Source organism: Perca fluviatilis, chromosome 7 (genome assembly GCF_010015445.1).
Source record: "Perca fluviatilis chromosome 7, GENO_Pfluv_1.0, whole genome shotgun sequence".
NCBI lineage: Eukaryota > Metazoa > Chordata > Actinopteri > Perciformes > Percidae > Perca > Perca fluviatilis.
This window is the reverse complement of record NC_053118.1, coordinates 12,801,812-12,822,989: the sequence shown is the minus strand read 5'-3', so window position 1 is coordinate 12,822,989 and position 21,178 is coordinate 12,801,812. Positions and strand designations below refer to the sequence as shown.

Genomic DNA, 21,178 nt, shown 5'->3' with positions numbered 1-21,178 from the left:
TTGACTAGGAGAATGATGTTGGATTCATGATTGGTGAGGTTCTCCCCAATGGAAATGCAAGAGACTTTTTAGTAAAAATCATAACCTTTCTAAAATCTCTTCTAAAAATTTGCTTTCATTGCATGAACAATGCAACTCATAAAGTGAGTTCTGCCAATAATCATTTTTAGTGCAAGTTTTAGTGTTCAAATTACAAGTTCTCATTTTAATGAAAATGCTCCATTGCTCTTTTGACAGTCAGGATCTTAGTTAAGTTTATTTGCTTTTGTTCACAGAATTTCAAAATAAATGTTGTTATATATTTTATTATATATAAGTATAGGTAACTCTTTATTATGAAAACTTTATGATAAGAGATACTAATTATTTTTCAATAACCAGCATGTTTTCATCTAAAATCCTGAATCCAGACTTGTTGCTCTTAGTTCCAGATGGATTTTTAACCTGCTTAGAAGAATTACAAATCCAGATTTGTGTCAAATCATCAACATTCTAATCTGAATAACTCAATTATCCACGTACAAAGAACAGGGCTCTACAGACGTATCCCTTAAAGAGTACACCTAAAGAAAAAGATGACCAAGTATACATGACTTTTCCTTTAGTATATACAGTGCCTTGCGAAAGTATTCGGCCCCCTTGAACTTTTCGACCTTTTGCCACATTTCAGGCCTCAAACATAAAGATATAAAACTGTAATTTTTTGTGAAGAATCAACAACAAGTGGGACACAATCATGAAGTGGAACGAAATGTATTGGATATTTCAAACCTTTTAAACAAATAAAAAACTGAAATATTGGGCGTGCAAAATTATTCAGCCCCCTTTAGTTAATACTCTGTAGCGCCCCCCTTTTTGCTGCGATTACAGCTGTAAGTCGCGGGGTATGTCTCTATCAGTTAAGCACATCGAGACTGACATTTTTGCCCATTCCTCCTTGCAAAACAGCTCGAGCTCAGTGAGGTTGGATGGAGAGCGTTTGTGAACAGCAGTTTTCAGTTCTTTCCACAGATTCTCGATTGGATTCAGGTCTGGACTTTGACTTGAACATTCTAACACCTGGATAGGTTTATTTGTGAACCATTCCATTGTAGATTTTGCTTTATGTTTTGGATCATTGTCTTGTGGGAAGACAAATCTCCGTCCCAGTCTCAGGTCTTTTGCAGACTCCATCAGGTTTTCTTCCAGAATGGTCCTGTATTTGGCTCCATCCATCTTCCCATCAATTTTAACCATCTTCCCTGTCCCTGCTGAAGAAAAGCAGGCCCAAACCATGATGCTGCCACCACCATGTTTGACAGTGGGGATGGTGTGTTCAGGGTGATGAGCTGTGTTGCTTTACGCCAAACATAACGTTTTGCATTGTTGCCAAGAAGTTCGATTTTGGTTTCATCTGACCACAGCACCTTCTTCCACATGTTTGGTGTGTCTCCCAGGTGGCTTTTGGCAAACTTTAAACGACACTTTTTATGGATATCTTTAAGAAATGGCTTTCTTCTTGCCACTCTTCCATAAAGGCCAGATTTGTGCAGTATACGACTGATTGTTGTCCTATGGACAGAGTCTCCCACCTCAGCTGTAGATCTCTGCAGTTCATCCAGAGTGATCATGGGCCTCTTGGCTGCATCTCCTTCTCAGTCTTCTCATCGTATGAGCTGAAAGTTTAGAGGGACGGCCGGGTCTTCGTAGATTTGTAGTGGTCTGATACTCCTTCCATTTCAATATTATCGCTTGCACAGTGCTCCTTGGGATGTTTAAAGCTTGGGAAATCTTTTTGTATCCAAATCCGGCTTTAAACTTCTCCACAACAGTATCTCGGACCTGCCTGGTGTGTTCCTTGTTCTTCATGATGCTCTCTGCGCTTTACACGGACCTCTGAGACTATCACAGAGCAGGTGCATTTATACGGAGACTTGATTAGACACAGCTGGATTCTATTTATCATCATTAGTCATTTAGGTCAACATTGGATCATTCAGAGATCTTCACTGAACTTCTGGAGAGAGTTTGCTGCACTGAAAGTAAAGGGGCTGAATAATTTTGCACGGCCACTTTTTCAGTTTTTTATTTGTTAAAAAAGTTTGAAATAGCCAATGAATTTCGTTCCACTTCATAATTGGGACGCACTTGTTGTTGATTCTTCACAAAAAATTACAGTTTTATATCTTTATGTTTGAGGCCTGAAATGTGGCAAAAGGTCAAAACGTTCAAGGGGGCCGAATACTTTCGCAAGGCACTGTACTTTAAGGCCAAAGCAAGCATGCAATAAGTAATACACATAAGATATTGAAGGAATACATATCAGTGCAGTAGTAATTCAAAAATAGTGAATTAAAACATCAATGAAGCATAAAATGTGTGATTAAAACTACATTTCTGTCCCTTTCATTTTATTGTGTAAAGAGTTTGGGAGATTGAGACTGTTGGGAAAATTAACCCCTAGAATACTATAATCCGATCATAGCACACTGTTTTATATGGCATCAAGCTTTTGTTAAGTATATTATCACTTGATTTGTGGCTCCCATATCGAATGTTTACATTCCATTGAATGGGCGTTATCAGTGGTTATATCAGCCTAATAGATATGGGTTAGAAGGGGCCTGCTACACCTACTAGTAGGTTTAGAAAGCTAGTATCACCTATTCATATGGGTAGCTCACCTGGTGGAGCGTGCGCCCAGGGATAGAGGTTTGCTCCTCGACGCAGTGGTCGTGGGTTCGGCTCCGACCTGCGGCCCTTTGCTGCATGTCATCCCCTCTCTCCCCCCTTTCATGTCTTAAGCTGTTCTATGGAAATAAAGGCCTAAAATGCACCCCCCCCACCCCCTCCCAAATGGGCGATCCAGCTTACCAATGGATTACAACGGCCTACTGAGCCAACTAGGAGGTAGAGTAGGACCCTACCGCCTCATATCTATGGTAGTGATAACAACTGATAAAGGCCATTTAACGGAGTGATAACATTCAATGTGGGTGTTTGTGAGGAAGTTTCTTCTCTCACATACACTAACCTGTATTTTATTACAATAATGGGTATAGCACATTCATTAAGCATTTACTAGGTAATTATCAAAAACCTCCCTGTGCAAATTGTAATTACTTGTAGTAACAAAAACCATGTGTGTATTTGTTCAACAGTATTCACTTGTTACCAGTAGTTACACACTAAGTAGTCTGGGTCAACGGAAGTAGATTTCTAGGATAAAGCCTGAAATCTGGCGCTTGGCTCACACGCAGGATGTCAGGCTTTGCCCCTCACCTTCCGCTCTCTGTGTGTTGCCATTCTCAAAATCCAAACTTTGAACTAGCAAGCTACACGTAAGTTGGCACAAATGGCAAGTTTTGAAGAAAATTTGGAATGTGCAACAAGGCAGGCCTGCTTGGTTCTTTCGGCCGTTGTAATGATTGTTAAGATTTACAAAGAATATGTTTACAGCATCTAACTGGGACGTTTTGGGAAGGATTGGTGGGTTTGCTGTGGACGAAGTACACACGGTGATACACTGGTAGGAGCGAATTATGGCTAATTTATTATGAACAATTAACTTGATTTAATGTTGTATGGTGTGTTTTCTTTTGCGGGGTGCAAATGTTCCACCAAAACAAGGTCTTTCCAGAGACCATTTTGCAGAGCCACTGTCGCTGTGTCCGGAGCTTAGCGCTGCCCTAAGATAGTGATTGGTTTATGGAAATACAAACACCCAGAGTGTTTTCTTTTTCCCTAGAATGTATGTGCGGTGTAGCCAGACCTTACTCTGCAGCACTGTGGAGATAGGTCTGGCAATATGAGACTACACACTAAAGTAGTAGGGACAAAAATGTATAAAGTAAACACCAGGCAATAATGCAGTAATTAGCACAAAAAAATATTTTCTGTTTAATAACATTTATGTTTTGCTATAATGCAAGTCATGGTTGTTTTAACCATGTTTAGAGTTTTTAAAATCAATAAAATGCTTTTAGTCATATGCCTAGTATTAAAACCAAAAGTAAATTTTGGCCTCGTTATAACCGATTTCCCACTTGATTTTATTTCTACAAATCTTTCCCTCTCTCTTTGCTTTGGTTGATGGTCAATCCATGCTCCATGGCAGAGAGAAGCTCTCACCCTCCAGCTCTTTGCGAATGGCCGATGTGAATCTGGCCAGTTGCTCTGAGCTAAAATGGTTTTCCCAGTCTCCGGCAACACCTAATACAAAAACACACACACCAAGACAGTCACATGAGCACAACGATTCATTTAGTAGAAATCCAAAAATACAGTCAGACATTTGCATGGACACTGAAAATCCACTAACATATCTGATTAAATATCACTCCTAATAACCCAATTTGAACACTTGGTTGTACTAGTCTATATCCACGACCTTCCACTTCCGGGATTGCTCTGGTGCCACCGCAAATTCCGCCGGATGTCCCTCTTTTCGACCGGATGTCCGTTACCTTCCGCTTTCTTTGTTTTGGTATTTTTTTATGAGGACTATGGTTAGTTGCTCCTCAGATCTCTGCAGGGTAAATCCAGACAGCTAACTGACTAACTGTCCAATCCGAGTTTTCTGTTGCACAACTAAAACAACTTTTGAGGGCGCCCAGGTAGCTCAATTGGTAGAGCAGTCGCCCATATACAGAGGTTTACTCCTCGACGCAGCAGGCCCAAGGTCGACTCCGACCTGCTGCCCTGGGCTGCATGTCATTCCCCCCTTTTCATGTCTTCAGCTGTCCTATCAAAAATAAAGGCCAAAAAATGCCCAAAAGATTTTCTTTAAAACAGACGAACGTACACGTTCCACCAAAACAAGTTCCTTCCCGAGGCTATTTTGCAGCGGCACCGTGGCTCTGGATGGCGTTTAGTACGGGTGGGAATCACCAGAGGCCTCATGATACGATATCATCACGATACTTATGTCACGATACAATATTATTGTGATTTTAAACCTATTGCAATATTCTGCGATATATTGCAATGTATTACCTTTTTGCCAACTTCAAATTTTTCCCAATTTCATATTATATCCCCAAAAGGAAACTTTGTCAACATCTGTTTTATCTGAGAATATACATTTCTCTGTTTTTTCATCTCACTTCACTTTTATTGCTGCAAAATGGGATTGTCACATATAACACATATATAATAAAATACATGGCGTCTGTGTATCGCTACACTATTGCCATGGAAAATATCACGATACTATGCTGTATTGATTTTTTGGCTGGTTTAAAGACATGCCAATAAACTGGAGCACGTTTTTCTCCTATCCCAGAGGGCCGTGTGGACTCGCCAGACCCTCCTCCGCAGCGCTGTGGAGGAAGGTCTGGCAATGCAAGACTAGTGTTGTACTAAACTGACCTGATCAGCTTCAAGTTAAATGCAATTCAAGGCAAACTGACACACGATACGGAGCCTCACCTTTCCTGAAGAAGGGAGATTTGTCGGGGTTCATGTACTCCTTAGGGACCAGGCTGAAGTTGGACATTTTGTTGGTCTTCATGGTCTTGAAGGAGCAATGTTCTGCTATCTTCTGAATGACTTCTTCACTCAGATTACGGCCCAGAAAATCTGAGATAGACCTGACAGCTGCAGGGAGGTCCTAAAGAGGGTCAAATGGACACATGTTCTTTCATTTATGTGAGGCAACAGTTTGCCTTTATCTTATAATGTACCTTCTCTTATGAAGAACTTTATTCATGATTTCATTTCATTTTAATGAGGGTCCATTGTGAAGCCATTGACAATGATCTTAAGTGTGGCTAGTCATATTTAAGCAGCTTTAGTTACGGCTGGTCTACCCATTGGTCACATGTGTCTGATGGAACACACACTAATCAATCAATGATTGTCTACACAGCCTACTCAGGTAAAGTTTACTCTTGCTTAACACTCATGGTTAACAAGACATTTAATGTTCAGACTCAACCAGGGCCTGAAATTAACACCCGACCACACTGGCATTAACAATATTCCACAAAGTGAGTTCTGCCAATAATCATTTTTAGTGCAAGTTTTAGTGTTCAAATTACAAGTTCTCATTTTAATGAAAATGCTCCATTGCTCTTTTGACAGTCAGGATCTTAGTTAAGTTTATTTGCTTTTGTTCACAGAATTTCAAAATAAATGTTGTTATATATTTTATTATATATAAGTATAGGTAACTCTTTATTATGAAAACTTTATGATAATTACACTAAGAGATACTAATTATTTTCCAATAACCAGCATGTTTTCATCTAAAATCCTGAATCCAGACTTGTTGCTCTCAGTTCCAGATGGATTTTTAACCTGCTTAGAAGAATTACAAATCCAGATTTATGTCAAATCATCAACATTCTAATCTGAATAACTCGATTATCCACGTACAAAGAACAGACGTATCCCTTAAAGAGAACACCTAAAGAAAAAGATTACCAAGTATACATGACTTTTCCTTTAGTATATACTTTACGGCCAAAGCAAGCATGCAATAAGTAATACACATAAGATATTGAAGGAATGCATATCAGTGCAGTAGTAATTCAAAAATAGTGAATTAAAACATCAATGAAGCATAAAATGTTATCACTTGATTTGTGGCTCCCATATCGAATGTTTACATTCCATTGAATGGGCGTTATCAGTGGTTATATCAGCCTAATAGATATGGGTTAGAAGGGGCCTGCTACACCTACTAGTAGGTTTAGAAAGCTAGTATCACCTATTCATATGGGTAGCTCACCTGGTGGAGCGTGCGCCCAGGGATACAGGTTTGCTCCTCGACGCAGTGGTCGTGGGTTCGGCTCCGACCTGCGGCCCTTTGCTGCATGTCATCCCCTCTCTCCCCCCTTTCATGTCTTAAGCTGTTCTATGGAAATAAAGGCCTAAAATGCAGCCACCCCACCCACCCCCAAATGGGCGATCCAGCTTACCAATGGATTACAACGGCCTACTGAGCCAACTAGGAGGTAGAGTAGGACCCTACCGCCTCATATCTATGGTAGTGATAACAACTGATAAAGGCCATTTAACGGAGTGATAACATTCAATGTGGGTGTTTGTGAGGAAGTTTCTTCTCTCACATACACTAACCTGTATTTTATTACCAACAATAATGGGTATAGCACATTCATTAAGCATTTACTAGGTAATTATCAAAAACCTCCCTGTGCAAATTGTAATTACTTGTAGTAACAAAAACCATGTGTGTATTTGTTCAACAGTTTTCACTTGTTACCACTGGCCACATTGGCAGGTAGCCAATGTAAGGAGGCCAGCTGAAATGAACAACCAACAAAACTTTGAGGATGAGTCAAAGAAAAGTAAAAGAAGACGTTTTAATACAAAGTGGACAATTGGCGACAACGGCAAGGTTCGTGAGTGGCTGATTTATGACAGCAGTACAGAACAAATGTACTGCAGTGGAAAGAAGATGAGGCCCTTCTCTGACTACGTTTGGATGTGCGAGTAAGTATTAAACTGTTGGTGAGATGGGATGAGATAATGCAACGCTGACGTAGGCTACAGTACAATCACAGTTGCACATGCGTGGGGAGTTGGGAACCGGTGAGAAAATGTCCGGTACCCGGTAACTTTACCAGTAATAATAATATTAATTTAGCTCTGCTTAACGGTTCAGATTAGCAGCAGTCAGTATATGACTGTCTGTGACATGGGAAATCAATGAATAAAAAGATTTTTTAAAATGTTATTATTATTATTACTTATATTGATTCTGTTAATAACTTGACAGCACTTAAATGTATTCTTACAAGTTAAAGAACAATGTTTGTGCAATTCCTGTTTTTCACCTTTATGAGGCAAAAATACTAACTGGCTGGTGGTCAAAAAAGTTAACTTCAGGCCCTGGACTCAACCCTAACTCTGGCTTTTAGAGGATTTCTTTTTTTACAAAAAACTCAGCAGTAGCAGAGTTCTGGGGACACTGTACTTGATCTTAAAGGTTTTATTACATCAAGTTTCCAGCATCAATGACGGGTATTGCAAAACCCGGAGAATACAAAGCCAATATGTACTCTGCCTTGCTGCAGCAAGAACATGGTTTATAAGGGGTACGTTTAGGTAACATGTTAGATAAAGTAAACAGTTGTGAGTTGGCAAGGAAAGGTCTGAGTCCCTTTGAGGTCAGAGTCTCTTTGGGGGGCAAATCATTGATCTCACTAATCACAGATTTAAATAGAACATCCTCTTCAACACATCACTCTGCTGAGAGGAAAATCATTAAACTTACATCACTAAAACAATGCTCATGATTTCTAAGCACATTTGAGCTTTATACAGACTTAAACCTTATAGGCTCTTCAGATACTACATTACCTTAGCCATTTCTTCATAAGTGATGTACATTATTCTGTCTCCCAGCTGTGTGTCTCTCCAGCCCTTCACATGGTCTGTCCATTTTCCAAACAATACTGCAGACAACACAGACAACAGACCCCAGTATGAATGCAAACAACCATTCCGCTACTTCAGCAGAAATGACATACAAAGTTGACTTTGTCTTTCACAATCCAAAATTGGTTCACATGGCAATACACCAAAATGCTGAACCTCTGTACTGAAGTTCATACTTTTTTCAGAGTAAACTCTTCATGTGGGATGAGACCTCTTACCTCTGCCCTCAAGGAATTTATCCATGAATTCATCAAAGGTTCCTGGATCCTCGAGGAATTCGGCCATCTGATGGAAGAAATATGAAGACACCATGATGTCCTTAGGGTTCCTCATGACATAGATCACCTGTGGCAGAGACACGAGAGACTAATTCAATACCATAACAGGGTAAATGTGTCATATTAATTATGGAATGAGACCACGGGACTATCACACAAAGCCTCAACCCTTTTACCTTGGCTTTGGAGGTGTGGAAGGAAGGGGGCATGAGGCGGTAAGGAAAATGTGTGACCAGCGCCCGGGGAGATGCCAACTGATCCACAACCATTGCTAATCTTTTCTCCTCCAGCCAGGGGACCCTGTCCCAGTTAGGAATGGTTTGGATCGGCGTCAGATCCCCTCCATTCAGCACCAGTGGGAGGATCTCCTGCATCCAGATTGTACCTGCAGATAACAATAGAGCATCAGATAATACATACCAAGACTGCTGCATGGGTAGGCCTTGGTTTCCATGACCATGAATAGTAATAGGGAGGTATGGAAAGAAAATTGATGAATGAGCAAAAGAGCACATTCCATTTCAAGCAGACATCGCCCTCAAAGACTCACTCACTGACTCACACACACAAACACACACAATGTGCTAGTGTTACCATAATAAGTTCATAACCTTGGAAACATTTCTAAGTCTGCAACTTGTTCGGGTTTTGTTTTAATGTGAGAACTAACTATAATAACTACACTAATTGTATTTGTTAACATGAGTTCGGTGAGCCCAAAACAACTCGTCTTACGGAAACACTGACCTGACTTCGGGTACACGACAACCGTGACGTCCTCGTCTTTAAACGTGAATTCATGCGCAAACTTCAAACTCTCGAAGGAATGAATGTCTTTAGGAAGCATAAGTCCATGATACAGCAGATACAGTTCTTCAGAAGACATTATGTTGCGAGGATTAAAGCAAAGTAGCACCGATATATCAGGAGCGCCCTGCTGCATTCACGGTATGTGGGGGAAATCTCAATTGAGACATAAACGCACATCAAAAATTTAAATAAAATATGCCTACTGAAACTTCATGAACCCAAAATTGAGCCTCCAAACTCCTCTCATTGTTGTATTGTTTTTTTTTATATGGTAAGTTGTGTACTTTTGTAGGCTACTACGACTAGGCTACTTCAAGCAGCCTAATTAATTTGCCACTGAAGCACAAGTAGCCTACTTTAAAGTTTTGCCGCATCTCTTTAATGAATAATCAATTAGTAACGCGTCTGTTTCGTTAATAGATACCTGAGCAAAACCAACTGACTGCACGATTACCATTTTTAATCAAACAATACTATTTAAAACCCAACTTTCCGAGAGCGACCTTAAGGTAGCACAGCATTTTTCTTCTGGCCATACTGCACAAACATCTGATTTAACCTGTTTAACCCGTTTTCTGTTTACAGCAAAATACTTTGGTTCAAGTCACCATAAATAGGTCCCTGAGTATGTGTGTGTGTATTTCAGGTCTGTGTGTAGTGATTTCTAACAGAGTGTAAATTGTAATTTCCACAATGGGGATCAATAAAAAGTATTACTTTTTAAAATTAATTAAAATAAAATGTGTGTATCCCCTTTGACTAATTTTCTTTATTAATCCCTCCATATACTGTAGTCAACCCATGTAATGTTCTGATACACGTCCATAAGCCAAAGCCACACCAAGTAGCCTAACATCACAGTACCTACCAACGCTCACAGAGATCAGTTCTCTTCCTCAGGCAGCACTGATGCTGATCAAACACCTGATGGATCTGCATTTTTTGGTGCTCGACACACAGGCACCAAAACATGGCCTAAACATATTATCTATCATTTATTCAAAAGATAAAGCCTAAAGTCTACACAGACTTTGATTTCATTATCAATTTACATCATGCTCCTTGTATGTGTAAATGGGGGGAACAGCTGAAAAGAGACAACAAACATATGAGAATGAATACGTTGTACTGTACCTGACTTGGGGTAAGTCACAGCAAATACATCGGTGTCTTTCACAGAGAAATTTTCGGCGTACTCCAAGCTCTCCTTGCTGTGAGCTTGAAGGGGCAGCAGAATTCCGTGGTACTGAATATATTCAGTTGAGGACGTCATGATTGTGCCTGGCTCAGGGGTTTAAAGCGCTGCAAGCGAGTTGTGGCCTGTTTGAGGTCTGGTATGCTTGCCGTCTCGCAGTCTGGTAGCCTAAACGTTGCTCCTTCCTTTTTCACTCTCTCTCTGAGGTATTCTTGGAGTTTCTCTGGTTACCTATAGTCCCTTTTCTCTGAGCTCCTCTTTGTTGGCCAGCTGGCAGGGCTGTATCACTTTTTTTTCCTTGTACATTTTTTTGTACAAATCTGTCCTGCGAATCATCATCTGTTTTCTATTTCAGGGGTGTAACCTCCACATAAGATGAGGGCTGGGTTTAAAGAAATGGTTTGCCTGATTATACAACCCTTTCTCAAGAATCACCTCTGTGTGACCCTATAAAACTGAGGCGTTGCTAAGAACCCTTTTCTTGACACAAAACGTTGCAGGGTTGGTACCACTGACCCTTGAGTCACACTCCACTAATTCTCATTGGAATTCACAATGTCAGGCTAATGTCAGTGTGTCACGGCAAATGTCTCTCTCTAACAAGCAAGCAGGATTTCAGCAACCACACACAGGCAGCAACCGTAAACAGAGAAGGTAGTGTGCATGTGTATTAAGTGACAGCAAAGCCTATTGTGGCATTTCAATAATGACAGCTTTGTTAGACTCAGGGACCCCAGCCTACATTCACACTACTACATTTTCATTTTAAACCGGCGTTTTAAAACAATAACAATCTATGTCCTCACAAGTGTTTTAGCAAATTATTTTTTGATCCCGTTTGAATTGAGCCATGGATTACAAATATGATGTTCGTCCATTTAAAAGATAATTTTTCAACCAAAGAAAGTCTCAGTTAGCCGTAGGTTTGTCGTAGTACCACTTAGTTTTGTGTGAAACTGCTCAGTGAACTACATCTCTCGTCTCACACAATTCACGTCACCTAGCTTGATGCTTGGTTTGCTCGCTAGCTAGCTAGCTTAGCTCTGTTCCACAACACATGTAACGTTATCTTAACTGCTGGGTTTTATCCAGTCAAGTGTTTTCAGCAGATAAGCAAAAGAACAAGCAAGATCCTCTGCTCATTAGAGTAACGTTACATCCCCGGTACGATACACACAGACATCGTAGCTTCAGTGAGACGTCATCCATGAGACATTGAAATGTGTAGTCCTTCTAATTACGTATTTTCACAGTCTTATACTTCAACAGTTTAACAATAAACTGAGACTTTTTTCGGTTGAAAAATAATGTTTTAAATTGCCGAACATCATATTTGTAATCCATGGCTCAATTCAAACGGGATCAAAAAATAATTAAAGCTGCGAGCAGCGATGGACGGGCCCTCGTGCCTCGGCGCGCGTTGGGGTTACAGGCGGACTCTGCTCCTTGCGACCGTACATTTGCGCAGCACTCAGACGCCGCAAATTGTCACCAATGAAAAGGGAACTCCCCGCCGAGTTCAACGATACCTCACACAAGACTCTACGTCATACGGTTCATTAGCTGTGAAAAGGGGCGTGGCTAATGCATAGGGGGCAGGTCAAACCATCACCAATGAAGAAGAAAGTCTCTGCTGAGTTCAATGATACCTCACACAAGGGTCTATTTTATACGGTTAACATTTTAAGAAAGGGGGCGGGGCTTCAACATAGGGGGCGGGCCAAACCATCACCAATGAAGAAGGAAGTATCTGCTGAGTTCATTGATACCTCACACAAGACTCTACCTTAAACGGTTCAAATGTTATGAAAGGGGGCGTGGCCTGAGTAAGTGGGCGTGGTCATATTATAGGGGGCGGATCAGTATCACATGTAGACCACACATTCTGAGTTTCATGCAAATCGGATGATGTTTGTCATATAAGGCAGATTTCCTGATGCCAGCGGGGGGCGCTATGACCAAAAGTCAATTTTGCCCTGTAGGTGTCCTCAGGCCTGGACCCTTGTCCATCGTGAGAAATTTCGGTCAGATACGACAATGTACACTCAAGTTACAACAACTTCTTTGTTCATCGCTAAACACTCAAAATGGCCGCCACGCCACGCCCACACCGTCTGACGAAATTTTTTTCTTTTAATAACTTTTCATCGTTAAGGTGTTGGGATGGTACAGACCAAGTTTGATATCCATCGGATGAAATCTCTAGGAGGAGTTCGTTAAAGTATAGCACCTTGACTTTTAGCCCTACTTCCTGTTGCTACTAGGGGGCGTTATGACTTTAAGTAAATATCGGCCTTTATACCATGGTCTGGGTGAATACTCGATTCTGATTCTGACTTCGGCGGAGGCAACCGTTCACGCCTCACCGTAGTCCATTAATACCTGACAATGGACACCTCGTCGGGCATTAACCCTTACTTATTTGTCCTCAGGGTTGGACTCTTGTGAATCGTGAAAAGTTTCGAGGTAATCGGACAACGTACACTCGAGTTACACCCACTTCCTGTTTCGGCGGCGAAACGCACAAAATGGCTGCCCCGCCACGGCCACGCCCTATGACGAAAAGGTTTTCTTTTAACAACTTTTCATGTTTAACGTCTTAAGATGGCACAGACCGAGTTTGAAGTTGATCGGATGAAATCTCTAGGAGGAGTTCGTTAAAGTACGACATGTGGAAATGGCCAAAATCGCACTAATTTCAAACTTTGAAATCAAAATGGCGGACTTCCTGTTGGGTTTAGGGTATGGCTCTAATGAAGTTTTTTGTACATCTTGACATGCAACATATGAGTACCAAGTTTCGTGAGTCTACGTTAAACGCACTGCAGGGGCTCAATTTTCTTAACTTTCTAGGGGGCGCTAGCGAGCCATTTTTGTGCGCCTATTCCCGAAACCCTTAAAATACGTACATTTTCACCAGACTTGATGCGACCGCCAAATTTGGTGAGTTTTTGAATAAGTTAAGCCCCTCAAAAAGGCAATTGACAGGAAAATAATAGAAAGAAACAATAATTCCTTCAGTTTCAATAGGGCCTTCGCCGCTGTCGGCGCTCGGGCCCTAATAATGAATGAATTAAGTAAACATATGAAATGTAGCATTTAAATCTTTTTGTTTAAAAAAAGGTTGTTGTTTAGTGAATCTATGCCGGCGCTGTATTGTTCCTCTTAATATAGACTTTTTTTTCTACCAAAAATGTTTCGCGCTGTTCAGGGGGTACTTGACTTAAAAAAGCAATTCAAAAGGGGGTACAATATTGAAAAAAGTTTGAGAAACACTGCTCTAGAGGATCTAGGTCAAGGGGCGTGGCCACTCTCTCCCGCTCTGTTCCAGCCATAGACTGTATTAATATTAACAGTCTATGGTTCCAGCCAGCTGCAGCACATTCCACTAATCAACCCAGCAGTATATCTACCCGGGCTGTTCACCTCTTCAGCGCCAGTTCGTTACAACCATACAAGTGGTAACTTGGCTCTGTATAGCTGACTAGTGATTCAGCTCCTAGTACTCCTGTGTTTTTGTGCTCTGGCTAACTTTGTCTCCTCTGTTCAGATCCCGTTCTGAACCTGCTGCTCTCCTGCTGTGACCTGCCTGCCTGCCTGCTAGCTCGCCTCGCTACTCGGCTCCTAGCACTCTCTGAAACTAACCTCCTTGGTGAGTCAAGACTGGACCCTCACCTGCTTCGAGTCTCAGTTCTGCCTGGCCACTCTCCTGTCCTCCTTCCCCCAACTTCAGTCCGCAACTCAACCAGAACTATTCCTCTCTGCACATTTCTAATGCTGTCCAAATAAACACTTTAACCGTATCTCTGAGTCCGTGTGTTCCGTCTCTGTGTTCTGGGTCAAAGCGGGAGCCTAACCGTTTCAGTCGATGAAAGGTCCTTACTTTTTTAGTCAAAGCCGTTTTCTCTCAATTTTGTCAGCCATTTCTTGTTTAGTCTTATTCCTGTGTCAAATGTCCTATCGGATAATATTGAACATTTCAGTTAACCTAGTCTCAACAAAAACTACAACTACTACCAAAACAAACACTCTTCAGACATATCTTAAAGTGCTCATATTATGATTTTTGGCTTTTTCCTTATTGTTATACATGTATCTTTTTTTTGTGCACATTGTAGGTTTACAAAGTGGAAAGGCCCAAAGTCCACCCCAAAGGGACTTACCATCTCCACCAGAAAACACTGTTCACAAGCTGCTCCAAACGGCTCTACAGCCTTTACTTCTGTGGCGAACACGTTATGCTCGCCTAGCTGCTAGCGTGGCACGCCCTCATACACTGCTTCTGATTGGCTAGTTGTCCTTACCTAGGTACTGCGCATGTACGACTCCCAACAAAGATTAAATGGAAGGGAGATGCCTCACTCTGTAGCTAAAACAGAGAGCTCAACACAGAGTGACACAAGGAGCTGCAGCAATGTGCAGTACAACAAAAATATGGTCTTTTTGAAAATGAAACTATATAAACCTACTCTGATATAACCTCTAAATACAATTATGAACCTGAAAATGAGCATAATATGAGCACTTTAAGAGAACACCTAAAGAAAAAAATGACCAAGTAGATTCAACTTTTCTTTTAATATATACTTTACCAGTGGATGATAACGGTGTACTGAGCCAACTAGGAGGTAGTGTAGGGCCCTACAGCCATATATCTATTGTAGTGATAACAACTGATGATGGCCATTCAATGGAGTGATAACATTCGAAGCGGGTGTTTGTGTGGAAGTATTTTTTATTTTTTTTACATTTTATTAAAAGCATGTGCACATTGTAATTACCTGTAGTAACAAACACCACTTGTATATGCAATTATTAGCACAAAAACATATCTTCTGTTTAATAACATGTTTTGCTATAATGCAAGTCATGGTTGTTTTAACCATGTTTAGTGTTTTTAAAATCAATAAAATGCTTTTAGTCATATGCCTAGTATTAAAACCAAAAGTACATTTTGGCCTAGTTATCATCGATTTCCCACTTGATTTTATTTCTACAACTCTTTCCCTCTCTCTTTGCTTTGGTTGATGGTCAATCCATGCTCCATGGCAGAGAGAAGCTCTCACCCTCCAGCTCTTTGCGAATGGCCGATGTGAATCTGGCCAGTTGCTCTGAGCTAAAATGGTTTTCCCAGTCTCCGGCAACACCTAATACAAAAACACACACACCAAGACAGTCACATGAGCGCAACAATTCTCTGATGTGAGAGGAAGTCAACGGTTTAGTAGAAATCTAAAAATACAGACAGACATATTTATGGAGACTGAAAATCTATACTAACGTATCTGATTAAATCTCACTCCTAATAACCCAATTTGAACACTCACGTTGTACTAAACTTACCTGATCAGCTCAGACCGTTATTAAATGCAATTCAAGGCAAACTGACAAAAGCAGAGGAAGCGAGGATGGACACACGATACGGAGCCTCACCTTTCCTGAAGAAGGGAGATTTGTCGGGGTTCATGTACTCCTTAGGGACCAGGCTGAAGTTGGACATTTTGTTGGTCTTCATGGTCTTGAAGGAGCAATGTTCTGCTATCTTCTGAATGACTTCTTCACTCAGATTACGGCCCAGAAAATCTGAGAAACGCCTGACAGCTGCAGGGAGGTCCTAAAGAGGGTCAAATGGACACATGTTCTTTCATTTATGTAAGGCAACAGTTTGCCTTTATCTTATCATGTACCTTCTCTCATGAAGAACTTTATTCATGATTTCTATGATTAGGGCTTTTGTTAAGCCCTTGACAATGAGCTTAAGTGTGGTTGGTCGTATTTACAGTTAATAGCATTGCATTGCTGCAGCTTTATTTACGGCTCGTCTAGACAGGAGGTGCAGTTTATTTTTTCCAGTCGTCCATCACGTGTCTGACAGAACAGACACTTTCTTTTTTTAATCAATGGTCATCTACGCTGGCCATGTATCGGGTAACGTTTTACTCATGCAATATGTGTAATAGTTGCGACCAGAAGTCTAATTCTAGGATTCCAGTTCATTTCTTTCAGTTTTACATGGGTAACAACAGTGAAACGCAGAGGTCCTACACTCCTCATGTGCCTAAACGCATCCTGTGTAGACATAGGCAGAACACTGAAGCTGCTGCAGCTGTTACTGGTGTGCTGCTTTCACTACACACTCTGTGTAGACATTGTGTGAGGACTACTTTCTATGAAGCCACTGAAAAAATGCAATGTCAATGTGTGTCTTATAAGAGTTAACAGTGTAACAGTTGTGTGTTACTGTGTAAAAGACACCATCAGTCAAAATGTCAGGGCTCTCTCTCTCTCTCTCTCTCTCTCTCTCTCTCTCTCTCTCTCTCTCTCTCTCTCTCTCTCAGACTGAACTCAGATTCAACTGTTAACTAGGGGTGTTAACATGTTCATGTTGCAAATTGTGTGTTGTTTTAAAAAATAAATAAAAATTGTTAATCACAAATAAACTCAGCAGTAGCCCATGAGAGTTCTGGGGCGAGTTTTACTGTTGTATTTTCAGTTGCGATGCTGTGGTGATGTGTGGAGAGGAAATCCGCTTGACACTGTACTTGATCTTAACGGTTTTATTACATCAAGTTTCCAGCATCAATGACGGGTATTGCAAAACCCGGAGAATACAAAGCCAATATGTACTCTGCCTTGCTGCAGCAAGAACATGGTTTATAAGGGGTACGTTTAGGTAACATGTTAGATAAAGTAAACAGTTGTGAGTTGGCAAGGAAAGGTCTGAGTCCCTTTGAGGTCAGAGTCTCTTTGGGGGGCAAATCATTGATCTCACTAATCACAGATTTAAATAGAACATCCTCTTCAACACATCACTCTGCTGAGAGGAAAATCATTAAACTTACATCACTAAAACAATGATCATGATTTCTCAGCACATTTGAGCTTTATACAGACTTAAACCTTATAGGCTCTTCGGATACTACATTACCTTAGCCATTTCTTCATATGTGATGTACATTATTCTGTCTCCCAGCTGTGTGTCTCTCCAGCCCTTCACATGGTCTGTCCATTTGCCAAACGTCACTGCAGACAACACAGACAACAGACCCCAGTATGAATGCAAACAACCACTGCGCTACTTCAGCAGAAATGAAATACAAAGATAACTTTGTCTTTCACAATCCAAAATCACATCCAGCTCCCGTGCATAGGTCATGTTTTTGTTTTGTTTCTCGCATTCAGTGTACACTTCCTGTTTTATTTTGAAACTCTGGCATCTCTTATGATGAGACCTCTTACCTCTGCCCTCAAGGAATTTATCCATGAATTCATCAAAGGTTCCTGGATCCTCGAGGAATTTGGCCATCTGATGGAAGAAATATGAAGACACCATGATGTCCTTAGGGTTCCTCATGACATAGATCACCTGTGGCAGAGACACGAGAGACTAATTCAATACCATAACAGGGTAAATGTGTCATATTAATTATGGAATGAGACCACAGGAATATTACACAAAGCCTCCACCCTTTTACCTTGGCTTTGGAGGTGTGGAAGGAAGGGGGCATGAGGCGGTAAGGAAAATGTGTGACCAGCGCCCGGGGAGATGCCAACTGATCCACAACCATTGCTAATCTTTTCTGCTCCAGCCAGGGGACCCTGTCCCAGTTAGGAATGGTTTGGATCGGCGTCAGATCCCCTCCATTCAGCACCAGTGGGAGGATCTCCTGCATCCAGACTGTACCTGCAGAAAAGAATAAAACAGTGGTGGAATGTACTACATACATTTACTCTACTGAACTTTTCATGCCACTTTCTACTTCTACTCCGCTACATCTCAGAGAGAAATATTTTACTTTTCACTCCACCACATCAATCTGACAGCTTTAGTTACTATAGTTACTTACAAAATACAAATAAAGATTTTTGCACACATAACACAAACATAAGTTTATAAAATACAATGTTTTGTTATAAATTAGACTTCCCAACAATATGTAGGCCTACAAGTACATCTGAAATGAAACCATTAAACATCTATTAAACACAGAACTGTTTTGATCATTTTCAGTTTCCAAAATATGACAATTTTTAAAGTAAAAAGAGTTAATACTACTTACAACGTCTCTGTGCAGCATCTGTGCCATATTTCACTTTGATAAAGGATTACCTAGAATGAATTTATTAGTTCACAAAATTTTAAACCTGCTCTCTGGACCATGTGTGTAATACTCATTATTAACAGTAACATTAACCCTTCCATGCAGCAAAGTATACAGATTTCAAATATGGGAAAAAGAGACTATTACTGAATCCGGAGAGCTATTATACACCAAAAACATGTGGGCTGGACTAAGAACTATCCCAGACTATGAGGTAATGTTTGCTTCTCTTCTCCCCCACCCTGGTCGAGGTCTCAGGGTGTGTGCGTTGGGCCACGCCTCATTTGAATTGACAAGTGTCACTTCAAATTTAGAAGCCTTAATGTTAAATAGAAATAGCAATGGCGAATCTTAAAATGTCAAAAGGCAATTACTTAATGTAAAATTCAAAAGATAAAACTTCAAATTGAAAATTATTATTTTTTCTATTTGAGATTTTAATTTAAGTATTTCTATTTAAGCTTTTCCATTTCACATTTTGAGTTTCATATTTGATGTTTCTGTCATTCAATAACAGATTTCAAAGATTTCAGTTTAAGCATTTATATTTAAGCTTTGCATTTTAAATTTGAGTTTTTACATTGAACAATACATTTTCAAATTATCATTTTACATTTCAACTTTGCTTTTTCAGTTTCCTTTTTTAAATTTAATTATGGCATGATTTTTCCTAGTAGAGTAGTAAAATAATAATATTTTTAATTTGATCTCACTTCGTTTTCTCTTTGGACTTACAATTTGAATTCTGAATAAATAGTTCCTCCATAGTACTATGCTGTGTGATTAAGTCCATCCCGTATAAAGTACTGCATGCTTTTAGAATGTCTTTAGTGATACTCTGCAGGGGAACTCAGGAGCTTTTGTTTTAAATGCTATATCACCATTTTGGTCTCCTTGAATAATTTATTAAATTAAGTACATCGTAAATAGAGAAATCCACAACAGTTCCTCAGTTGGACATGAACCAAGAAAGTGCTACACTAGTGATTCCAATGTCATGATTACCATTTTTACTCAAACAATTCGATTTTTTAAAACTTTCCGAGAGCGTCTTGAAGGTAGCACAGTATTTCTTCCTGATCAGCGCAAATGGGTAAGAAAGAAAGCCCTAAGGGTGTCAATATTGACACATTAAAAAGACAGCTTAAACACACATCTCCAGTGTGAAAGCACCCTAAAGCCTAACCTATTTAACCTGATTTCTGTCTGTGAGTGCCATGGATGGAAACACTAATAACAGTGTCTCTATTACAAATATAGAGAGGTTAATTAAAAGCCTTTAACTTGCACTGTAGGCTTTGTGAACAATTATTTGATTTACAAAAAAGAGAACAAAAGTATTTCTTCCATCTGATTCCATCAGTGCTGATATGGGTAAGAAAGAAAGCCTTTAGATTACAAGGGTGCTAATATTGACACATTAAAAAACAGCTGAAAAGAGACAACAGATATGAGAATAAATACACTGTACTGTACCTGACTTGGGGTAAGTCACAGCAAATACATCGGTGTCTTCTATAGAGAAAGTTTGGGCGTACTCCAAGCTCTCCTTGCTGTGAGAGCCAAAGGACAGGAAAATGTCATGGTACTGAATGTACTTGGTTGAGGACGCCATGATTGTGCCTGGCTCAGGGGTTTAAAGATCTGCAGGCGAGTGGTGGCCTGTTGGTCTGGTGGCCTATTCTAGGAGTTTCTCTGGCTACCAATAGTCAGATTTCTGTTCCTTTTATGAGTTGGAACTCTGTCCTGCAAATCATAAGCGATTTTGTAATTAAGGGGGTGGAACCTCCTTATGAGATAAGGGCTGGGTTTAAAAGACTGGTCTGATCAGACTGGTTGTTTGTTTGTCCTGTCAATAATTTGTTAGCTACGTCCTTGTACTGTCTCTGTTTGTCATGGAAAATCTATAGTAAAAAAGAAAGAAATGCATCACTGGAAAGTGTATCAGATGAGCTCCTGCTTTTTGAGTGACTACTGCAGTGCCAATCAAAATGTTTATCAGTGTTTTAAGCCCCCAGCCCTGGAAGGCACTAGGATTAGGCAATGGTTAGGGTTAAGGTTAGGGTTAGGTGCCTTGAAGTCAACGGTTGCAGCACTGCCTGGGAGGAGACGTTGGGGGCTTAAAATACCATTGAGCCAAAATGTGCCTGTTTGGAACGGGCTTGGCTACTTGGTACTGCTGCTTGCAGCTTTCTCTAGAACAATAGTACCCAAATAACTGACAGAAGGCCTTCAAAGCAACCCCACTGTAGGCCTATACTATACTGACTTCCTGTGTACTTCTACTTCAAAGGAAAACATTGTACTACTATATTAACCTGAGAGAGAACGTAACGTAACGTTGCTGATTCAGATTTTACTCCAAAATGTCACAATTAAAATGTAATGCATTATTATTCATTAAACTA

The 21,178-nt window shown here is 40.4% G+C and overlaps 2 protein-coding genes across 5 annotated transcripts; both read right to left on the bottom strand.

The window, feature by feature from the left end:
* Positions 1-3,855: 3,855 nt before the first annotated feature.
* LOC120562667 (sulfotransferase 2B1-like) lies at positions 3,856-14,909 on the bottom strand. Of its 3 annotated transcripts, none has more exons than XM_039806506.1 (6): positions 14,832-14,909; positions 8,840-9,048; positions 8,604-8,730; positions 8,308-8,402; positions 5,410-5,590; positions 3,856-4,191 (listed from the first exon to the last, which is right to left on the bottom strand). In XM_039806506.1, the coding sequence occupies exons 2-6, from the start codon at positions 9,035-9,037 to the stop codon at positions 4,076-4,078; spliced, it is 717 nt and encodes a 238-aa protein (XP_039662440.1). In that variant the 5' UTR covers positions 9,038-9,048; positions 14,832-14,909; the 3' UTR covers positions 3,856-4,075. The 3 variants fall into 3 exon arrangements, with proteins under 3 accessions (XP_039662440.1, XP_039662439.1, XP_039662438.1); XM_039806505.1 differs by lacking the exon at positions 14,832-14,909 and adding an exon at positions 10,608-11,077; XM_039806504.1 differs by lacking the exon at positions 14,832-14,909 and adding an exon at positions 9,411-9,591.
* Positions 14,910-15,373: 464 nt separating this feature from the next.
* LOC120562668 (sulfotransferase 2B1-like) lies at positions 15,374-20,514 on the bottom strand. 2 transcript variants are annotated; one of them, XM_039806509.1, is made up of 7 exons: positions 20,247-20,375; positions 18,729-18,778; positions 18,144-18,352; positions 17,908-18,034; positions 17,597-17,691; positions 16,102-16,282; positions 15,374-15,815 (listed from the first exon to the last, which is right to left on the bottom strand). In XM_039806509.1, exons 3-7 carry the CDS (start codon positions 18,339-18,341, stop codon positions 15,700-15,702), a joined length of 717 nt encoding a protein of 238 aa, XP_039662443.1. In that variant the 5' UTR covers positions 18,342-18,352; positions 18,729-18,778; positions 20,247-20,375; the 3' UTR covers positions 15,374-15,699. The 2 variants fall into 2 exon arrangements, with proteins under 2 accessions (XP_039662443.1, XP_039662442.1); XM_039806508.1 differs by lacking the exon at positions 18,729-18,778 and having other exon boundaries at positions 20,247-20,514.
* Positions 20,515-21,178: the final 664 nt, after the last annotated feature.